Source organism: Cucurbita maxima, unplaced genomic scaffold (assembly GCF_002738345.1).
Source record: "Cucurbita maxima cultivar Rimu unplaced genomic scaffold, Cmax_1.0 Cma_Scf00134, whole genome shotgun sequence".
NCBI classification, from domain to species: Eukaryota; Viridiplantae; Streptophyta; class Magnoliopsida; order Cucurbitales; family Cucurbitaceae; genus Cucurbita; species Cucurbita maxima.
This window is the reverse complement of record NW_019272150.1, coordinates 85663-95519: the sequence shown is the minus strand read 5'-3', so window position 1 is coordinate 95519 and position 9857 is coordinate 85663. Positions and strand designations below refer to the sequence as shown.

Here is a 9857-nt window from a genome sequence, read left to right as displayed (position 1 = left end):
TTAATTTTCTTGTCCTATTCACACTTTTCCCCATTTGTTTTTGTGGTATTTTTCTTTCTTCTTCCTCCCGTCCTTCCTTTCTTTGAACATCCGAGCGCCGTACCGGAGATTTTCCCCCGAATCCGATCTCAAGGAGCTTCCTTTTGAACGGTTAACAGGTTCTTTCTCTCTTCTTGCCTTTCGGTCTTCCTCTGTTTTTCCCCCTTCTCTTCTCAATCTCTGTTGACTTTGGAAATTTCTTTTCCGAGAGTTAGGGCTAGGGTTTATATTCAGGAAAGCTAAAGATGCAGCAACCACCGCAAATGATGCCGATGATGCCTTCATTTCCCCCCACCAATATCACTTCCGAGCAGATTCAAAAGGCATTCTCCTTCTCTTTCTCTTTCTTCTTTAAATCTTAAACGCTTATTTATGATGTGTTTGATTTGATGGAGCTCTGTTTATCGCCGTCGATGTGATTTTGAAATGCAACTGCTTTTGTTCTTCATAAGTTAATAGCTCTTACATGAATGACTCCTTTAATTACTGGATGTTTGCAGACGGAAAGAAGCAAGTAAAGTAGGCCCCTTGATGGGAGTATTATTTTAGGGATGTTGCAGTAGTTGGAGACCATTATATAATTATTTTTTAACCCTTTTCACAGACTATCTGAATCTCTAGGTTTGCAGTTGATTTTTTTTTTTTTTCATTAGAGGAACATGGGGGGAACATATGTCGGTTCACTCATTCTTCTTTTTTTATGAGCTTGTATTATTATTCATCTCTTGTTAATTAGGGCAAGTGGTTATTGTTCTTGCTTAATTGAAATGTGCCATGATGGACTAATGTCTTCAATTGAGAATTGATAATGACAAGGTAATTTGGAATCAATATATTTAACTGAATAAACTAATATGGATTTAGTTTAAGTGCTCAAGATCAGATCCTTGTTATCATGTTTGAGTTAAAGTTATGAACAACGATTACTTTTTACTGCGTGCAGTATCTGGATGAGAACAAAAAGTTGATATTGGCCATACTTGACAACCAAAATCTGGGGAAACTAAACGAATGTGCTCAGTAAGTTGTCGTGGATGGTTGTGATTCTCTCTATATGCGCTTCTACCTTTGTTTATGGAGTCCATGAAGTTGTTGCATTGATTTGATGTAAATTTTCTGTGGTACTAAAAACATATAGTTCAAAGTGGTTTGTGTCATGTATATAAGTAGTTGATTTACTGGTACGGCCCAATCCCATAGCTAACAGATATTGTCCTTTTGGGGCTTTCCCTTCCAGGTTTCCCCTCAAGATTTTTAAAACACATATGCTAGGGGAAGGTTTCCACCTCTTATAAAGAATGTTTCGTTCTCCTCCTCAACCGATGTGGGATCTCACAATCCACCCCCTTCGGGGTCTAGCTTCCTTGTTGGCACTTGTTCCATTCTCCATCGACGTGGGACCCCAATCCACCCCCCTTCAAGGCCCAACATCATTTCTGGCACACTGTCTCGTGTCCATTCCCCTTTGGGGTTTTGTCTCTAGCTAGCACATTGTCCAGTGTCTGGTTTTGATACCATTTGTAATGGCCCAAGCCTACTACTAACAGATATTGTCCTCTTTGGGCTTTCCCTTTCGGGCTTTCCCTCAAGGTTTTTTAAACGCGTCTGCTAGGGAGAGGTTTCTATACCCTTATAAAGAATGTTTCGTTCTTCTCTCCAACCGATGTGGGATCTCACATTTACCTTGCATGTTATTTGAAAGTAAGGATTATGAATCTTGAAATTCATGAGCTGAGGGGTCTCTGGGTGCTGGCTTTCTACACTATAAATCTTGCTTCTATTGCTGCATTTTTTAGTTAGGTATCTAGATCGAGTTTGCATTTCACAGACTGAACTCTCTTTTGCAATCTATTTCACATATTAATGAAATGGTCTTTGTTCCGGTCAAGTATGCGTTTATTATCTAAAATGAGATCAAATATGTGCTTCAGAATTGATATAAGGTAGTACATTTGTGAATATTTTGAGTCAAGTACGGTACAATCCTTTTTAATTTTTGATAGGTTTACATCATTTGCATCCTTTGTTATGCAATCTTGTGCCTTTGTGTTTATATGGACTGCTAAAGTGTTGTATTTTCTAAAACTGTTTGTCTTACATGGCTTTCGATTTCCCTACATGCATTTTACTTGAGTTCCATTTTGTCCCCATGTTTACATGGCTTTCGATTTACTTGAGTTCCATTACTTGAGTTAATACAATTCTCGTAATTAGGTACCAAGCCCAACTTCAGAAGAATTTGATGTATTTAGCTGCAATTGCTGATGCCCAGCCACAGGCACCAGCTATGCCTCCACAGGTGGGTAATTAATTAGGCCTCTGCTTCCCCTAAATTGATGTTGTATTGTACGTCGTTCTTACCTGTGCTAGAATGGTCAGATGGCTCCACATCCTGCAATGCAGCAAGGGGGTTATTATATGCAGCACCCTCAGGCAGCTATAATGGCACAGCAATCAGGACTTTTCCCTCCAAAAGTTCCATTGCAGTTCGGAAACCCTCATCAATTACAGGATCCACAACAGCAGATACACCAGCAACACCAGCAAGCAATGCAAGGGCAAATGGGACTAAGACCTATGGGAGGGGCCAACAATGGCATGCATCACCCACATCATCCCGAGGGGACCCTTGGGGGTGCTGGTGCTGGAGGGCCTGCTCGAAGTTCCGGGCAAACCGATGCCCGTGGAGGTGGCAAGCAGGACTCTGGTGATGTGGGAGGTGCTGATGGCCAGGGGAGCTCAGCTGCTGGTCGGGGTGGCGATGGAGAGGAAACTAAGTAACTTAGCCTGACGGCTGTTTCCGCATTCACATGTGGCTGTTAATAGTAGGTGCTTCGTACGGTAGAACTTCCATGCTCTGGTGATATTAGTAGATTGAGCGAAGAACCCAAAGTTCTCAGTTTTAGTTTAAGCAAAATGTCTAGGTAATTCGTGTTGTTAGAGTCTTGGCATGCAGTTGAATTCCATACTTGGTAATAGAAGGCAAACGTAGTTTGAAGAGGCAGTGGTGGACTGGTAGAGATCAGTTCCACTTTTATCCCATTTTGTAAACAACTTTCTAAGGATCGGTAGGATTTTAGAATATACTTCAGGTTTTCTAGCAGTCTGTTCTTCAACTGACTTCAAACTTTTGAATGCAATGGAAAGTTGTTCAACAATGATTCCACAATTTCGAGAGAAAAAAAGACTTCAAACTTTTGAATGCAATGGAAAGTTGTTCAACAATGATTCCACAATTTCGAGAGAAAAAAAGACTGTAAATGTAGTTTCTAGTTTTCCTTCCTATAGAGCTCTAAACCACTCGCTTGTTACAGGAGACATTTATCCAATTCCAACCAGTTAAAATCAAACACACACTCATCTGTTTCATTACATCTGTTTAAGACATTTATCCAATTCCAACCAGTTAAAATCAAACACACACTCATCTGTTTCATTACATCTGTTTACACAAATCCCAGCAAAGCCTATGCAATATGTGAACCCTTCCTTAGCAGTCAGGACTTTCCTAGTACATACATGTTACAACTCCTAAACTTCTACTCTTCTTAGTTGATTTACTCAGCTGAAATACAGGGTGCCTGCATAGCTTCCTCACCCCTTTTCTCAAACTTAGCCACTCACTTGTTTCACATCCATATCTGGTTGGAGTGCTTCCAGAAGCTGAATGGTATTGCTCTTCTTCTTCTTCTTTCTCTTCAAAGCTTTCATACTTCTTTCCTCCATAAGTGTAGTCAACTCTATCTAAACTGTTACATCTTGCATTATCGCTTGCAGTGGAAACAATAGCATTTGGCTGTTTCGTGGAGGATTCACCAATGGTTGAGTTTGAAGATTTTGTGTTAGTATTGTGGTGGGGAGGATCCAAGCAAGAGGACTGCTGGTTGGCCTCTGATTCTTTCCTCCCTTGGAGGATCTCAAGAATAAGGACCTTTAACAAGTTCATTACTTGTACAGCATGAATTAATGCAGTCAAGGGATCAGCCATCTGCAACAAATTAAGAGAACTGCTTGTTAGTTCGTAAGAGTGCCTGTATTTGTGATATTGCTAGTCGAACAGAAAGAGATTATCGTCTACTCCAAGGGTAGAGTTCTTGCAATCATATCAACCAACAACGACGATTTACCAAATAAATAGGTTGAGACTTGTGAGTCGACCACACACCTGGGTCATGTTCGGTGCAAAAACCATCGCGATGTTTCGTGCATTCATCTTGTTGTACGTCTCATGTTGCACGACATCTGCCATCAAATTGATAGCCCAGTCAAGGATGGCAGCCTCCATGGGAGGGAGTAGTTTAACAAGTTGAATGCAGTGTTCTTCTGTGTTGCATTGCATCACTTGTTCTGGGGTTAGCGTATCAAGCACTCCTGTAGGAAGTTCTCTAAGCCATGCCTATAGACGGGACAAACACTAGCTCTTAGAAGATCGCACGAAAAATGATAAAAACAATATGCCAAGTAAATCTCAATGTTCTTTGCAGATCCAACTTTGGCAGTCAACAAACTTCTTAAATGGAAAGTTCCAATGCACAAAAAAATCAGTCCATTTCACGACAGACAGAAACAGGAAAAGATGATTATAACCGCTTAAGTCTACTGCTAGTAGATATTCTCAACTTTAGCTCATTACGTATTGTCTTCAGCTTCACAGATTTAAAATGCGTCTATTAGGGAGAGGTTTGTGTTTCGTTTCCTTTTTCAACAGACGTGGGATCTCACAATGATAATATCAGTTAAAGTCAATGAAAATACCTTAATCAAGCCCGCTAAACAGTGAACATCGATTTCTCGTGGCACTATGCCTCTATTTAGTTGGTTTCGGACAAACTCTTCCTGGCCATTCTCAGCATTTATTCGAAATATCCCTTCTGCCTTCAATGGTGAAAAGGATTAAAAGTCATCAAGAAAAAAGTGAAGGTCTCAACAAGCTAGAAAACATTACCAAACGGTAATCAATCAATCAATACATACTTTTAGACCTCCCTCTGAATACAATCGCTTTTGCATCATAAGAAGAATCGTTGGCACACTATTTCCTCTATCATCATAAGAACACTGCATTGACTTCGCAGAAACTCCAAAAACACTAGCACTGGATCACAAGAATGCAATTGAGGAATATGGATAAGAAGTAATCTCCCAAAATGATTTCATCACAAAGAAAAAGAATCAAATCGATGCAAGCAAGGCAACTATCAGTTCTCCCTACAAATTGGTTCGTTTTTTCCTTCAGTTTGATAAAAAATTTCAGAATTCCTTCGAACTAAAACATGTTTCAGTGATGAATTCTATCGATTCATGTGTTGAGGATTGTTGGGATTGAGTCACACATTGGCTAATGTAGGGAATGATCATGAGTTTATAAATAATGAATATATCTCCAATGATATGAGGCTTTTTGGGAAAATAAATAAGTCTCAAAATGGACAATATCAAGTCATTGTGGAGAGCTTAGTTTCAATTCAAACAACCATCAAATAAGTCTCAAAATGGACAATATCAAGTCATTGTGGAGAGCTTAGTTTCAATTCAAACAACCATCCGAGTTGGAAGAACAGTGACAGAAACCAATTTCACAAAAGAGCTCACCTGGCGCTAGGTGCTCTGGTTGGCACCTCAGGCTCGAACTCCGTAGGCAAACCCAGAAACCCATTAAACCTATCAAACGTAACATGAGAAACATGCCTGACATTCACAGGCGAGCTGATATCCATCGAAGAAACATCATCCCTTTCAACGCTGCAAGTAACCAACGATTTCCTCAATGCAGTGACCAAAATGTCAAGAATCTGAAACTGATTGCCATTGTTACTATGCTTTGTAGCTTCCTCCTGCTTGTCCTCATCGCTATCAGAGACCGAATTTCTCAAAACCAAGCCATACCCATTTTCATTTACACTAACCCCAACCCCATCTCCATAATAATCGTCGTCGTCGTCTTCCTCCTCGTCCTCCTCTTCTTCTTCCTCATCGTCGCTGTCGTAATACGAGCTCGGCGGCGGCTTGAATTCCTTCACTTCGACATGTCCACACGATTTGGATCGAAACAAGCGAGTCATGGGTGGTTCTTGCTTGAAAACAAATGAAGGGTAAAGATTGAGAAGATGTGAAACAAATTTATGGGGTTTTGAGAAAGAAAAGGATGATGGTGGATGAATGAAGGAAGAAAAGAAGGGATAATGTGCATGAATTTTTTTGTTGGGTTCTGTTATATTTGGTTGTTTCAGTGGAATTTGGAAGTGATACGAAGAGTGTGATTATGTTTTGGAACATTACAGAGTGGAAATGGAAGGGACGAGAGGGCAGTGATGAATTTTGAATTGGGACCCTTTCCTTTGAATCATTGCATTCATGTTCTTTTCTCTTCCTCTGTTTCTTTTTGGCTGCCATGGAATTCCAAGTACCAATCTGTTGGCTGTCTCATTACACTCCACCATTTCTAACTGAATTACCTCATTTCGTAATGAAATCGAACACAATTTTGAAAAGAAATTGAGACGGGAACTTTTGGAAAATATATTGCATCAAGAATTAACGTCTAAATTTACCATAACATATTAGAAGAAAGAAATTAGCATAAAAAGGTTCGAGTGTTATGCATTAATTGAATTGCGTTGTGTTTGTTATTATGCTTAGAGAGAGTCACATGGGCACATGGGCTTTTGTGGTCCTTCTATTACCCTTTCATTATTATTTTAAATTACAATAAAAGTATTAATTTTTTTTTAAAAAATTAACCTATTATTTAAAAAATTATATTTATTTATCATATATATTATATTAATAACTAAAATCTCGTACATGCATCAAATATTTTAATTTTCATAATAATCTTAAAAATAGGATAAGATTAAGCTCGGGTAAAAAAAATGTCAACTTGAAGCCCAGTTGATTTTTTTTTTTTTTCAAAAATTCAACTCAAACCAAAACCGAAAAAATCTAACTCAACCAATTTTTATGTTTTGGGTTGGGGAATCTGAGTTCTCGAGTCATATGAACACTCATAGTTTTTCCTGGCAATTGAGAGGGACACACGTCCCATTTTTTTTTAATTCTCTTTAATAGAAAATGTTTTTTTTTATAATAAAAAGAAATATATATATAATAATGAGAAGTAGATGTGGGGTAGAGTTGTAATTAGAAGACACACGACATTAAATAAAAATGAAATTGACCCGTGATGTCCGCGGAAATGTCACGGTATAGGTAGGTATACACTTACCTCTCTCACTTCTCCGCCACCGCATGATGTTGATCACACGGTGCCCCACATTAATTACTCCACTTTTAATAAATATATATATATTAATAATATTTGTTAATTTATCATAAATTAACGTAATAAATATTTTAAAATATTTTAAATTTATTGATTTTTTTTTCTTTGTTTGTTATATTTTTAATTTAAAAAAAATAAAATGATAAAATCCTTGAAATGTTCGGAAATTATAAGGTTGAAAAGTTCAATGGATAAATAATCAATATCCTTATCAAATTTGTTAATGTTACTTAAAACCTAACCCCCACCAATTGGTTTCCTAATTTGGCACAATCACGAGTCTTTTCAGTATATTTTGTCTTCACTCACATACATTCAAAAGAGTCTCTAATTAACATGTGATTAAGGTATTGAAAAAGAAGGTGCACCTTATTAATATGAGGAGTGACTTTCAATTCTTTTAAATTTTTCTTAATCATCCTATCATCAGGATCTATTCATTCAGATATGGTATTAGTCCATTCGTATATCTCTTCTTTACTCGATGTCACAAATTTCACGTTTATATATACATATTATTTTGGAGTGAGTACATAAAACTTTTATATAATAGTAAATGGAAAGAATTAGGTGTCGATGATGATATAATAATAGCGATATGGTATAGTTTATAGTAATAATTATTAAAAAAAAATATGTTTGACTTAGGTTTGTGAATGGTAGATATTAATGTAAAGTTGAAATGCTTGGGCTTAAAGCATGCAATTGACAGGTAAAATACACATGCCATTCCATGCACAACAACCAACCATTTTTGAATCATTCCCTTGTTCTTTTCTTTTGACTTCCTTGCAAGCTACTCCAACAACAATTGTTTTTTTTTTTTTTTTTAATTTTAATTTTTAGTTTCTTAACTAAACCACCCGGAATATAATTTCCATCACCGACCTCAATTAGTTAACGAGATAAATCTTTCGACACTTCTTCTATACCCAATTAAATAGGGATTGTTTACCCTATTCGGGACGGTTCTAATTTTTTCCTAAAAATTATTTGTAAATTAAGGGAAAAAAATTTGTATTTAATTTTTTTTTTCATGAATTTCATTTTCCTTTTTGAATTAGTTTAATTGTTTTTTAGGATATAATTTTCTTGAAAATAAAGAAAAATGAAAAATGGAAGAAACTTGGTTGTGGGCTGGGCTTCATGTCAAATGGGCCAACAGTTCAATCAATTGATGTTAAAGCTCCACTTGGTTTTTGGACAGAGATTTTCTTGAATAAAATCTTCAGCTTTTTGGATTTTTATTATAATTTTACTTCTTAATGTATTTTTTTATATATAAAAATTAGATTTTTCCCCCCCTAAAATAAGAGGAAATTGGAATTACTGATTTTTTTTTTAATGTAAATTACACTTTTAATTTACGAAAATTATGAATAATAAATATCAATTTGTCAAAAACTAAATATTAACGAAATTGCATTGCTAAGATATATGTATTACTTAAGAGAATAGTTTACAAACAAAAAATAATAATAATAATAATAATTTAAGAAATAAAAGTGTGGAATTTAGAATGAAACCCGAAAGCAACCGAGGTGGTGGTGGTTGTGATGACGGCGGTGAAAGGAGTTTTCCCGGTCAATCATGCACTGCACGTGTCTAAACTCCTCCACGTGGCAAGGAATGGTGATAGTCCCCTTCTGATCAAATCCGTACTCCTCCTCCGCCTCTTTCAGCAGTTGCATGAACCGCGGGTGGTTGAAGTACATCACCGGCACCACAAATCTCTGCTGCTTTTCTCCTCTCTGCCCCACCTTCACCGCCAAACACCCTCTCGGCACGGCGGGGGGGGAGGGTTGCCGGCCTCCTCCTCTCTCTCCGCCGCCCATTCTTGAATCAGAAATTAAATGGCTAGGTAGGGGGGGATTTTGAATTTGTTCGGAGAGGAAAAGGCCAAGGATTCAGTTGAAAACGACGTCGGGTTGAAAATTAGGGTTATGGGGAGTGAATTAAATAAAAGCCATCCATTTCTTTCCCTTCACATTTATCTCAATAATACTTTAAAATATATATATATATATATATATATATATTCTTGTCCTTTCGTATTAAATTAGTATTTGTTTTTAATCCATTGAATTATAATTTTCACCTTTTATTTTTTTTTTAATACGACGTCGTATACCAAAATAACAAGTGAAAAGACACGTGTGTGGGGTGTAGGAAGACAACGTGGATTAATGGTGGGGCCCATAGAAGTGAAAGAGCCGACATGACAATCAGGTGTCGTTTAATGAAGGGCAGAAGACAAAACGACAAGTCGATTAGCCAATAGTTGATACCAGACAAAGAGGCTCCTCAACATCAACATGTCTTCCTGTAACCGTTAACTCTCCCATCCTCTCCTCTCCTATGTAAACCCAAAAATCTGAAGTTTTTTTTTTCCAAATTAATTTTTTTTTTTTTAAAAAAAAGACACTAATTCATTATTAAATTACTAATGGATTTTTGGGTTTTTAAAATCTTTTGTATTTATTATATTATTAATTAAAATTTCATAAAATTCAAATATCAAATATTTAAAAGTCAT

General features: G+C 36.8%; 3 protein-coding genes across 3 annotated transcripts; 1 reads left to right on the top strand and 2 right to left on the bottom strand.

Annotated features, from left to right (window-relative positions):
• Positions 1-17: 17 nt before the first annotated feature.
• LOC111473608 (GRF1-interacting factor 3-like) lies at positions 18-3208 on the top strand. Its single transcript, XM_023119065.1, has 5 exons — positions 18-158; positions 255-362; positions 983-1059; positions 2254-2338; positions 2419-3208. The coding sequence occupies exons 2-5, from the start codon at positions 285-287 to the stop codon at positions 2818-2820; spliced, it is 642 nt and encodes a 213-aa protein (XP_022974833.1). The 5' UTR covers positions 18-158; positions 255-284; the 3' UTR covers positions 2821-3208.
• A 218-nt stretch (positions 3209-3426) lies between these two features.
• Positions 3427-6415, bottom strand: LOC111473605 (rho GTPase-activating protein 5-like). The gene is made up of 5 exons (XM_023119061.1): positions 5632-6415; positions 5014-5134; positions 4795-4914; positions 4205-4435; positions 3427-4027 (listed from the first exon to the last, which is right to left on the bottom strand). The coding sequence occupies exons 1-5, from the start codon at positions 6099-6101 to the stop codon at positions 3548-3550; spliced, it is 1422 nt and encodes a 473-aa protein (XP_022974829.1). The 5' UTR covers positions 6102-6415; the 3' UTR covers positions 3427-3547.
• A 2311-nt stretch (positions 6416-8726) lies between these two features.
• On the bottom strand, positions 8727-9247 carry LOC111473610 (auxin-responsive protein SAUR32-like). Its single transcript, XM_023119068.1, has one exon. The coding sequence runs from the start codon at positions 9154-9156 to the stop codon at positions 8836-8838; it is 321 nt and encodes a 106-aa protein (XP_022974836.1). The 5' UTR covers positions 9157-9247; the 3' UTR covers positions 8727-8835.
• Positions 9248-9857: the final 610 nt, after the last annotated feature.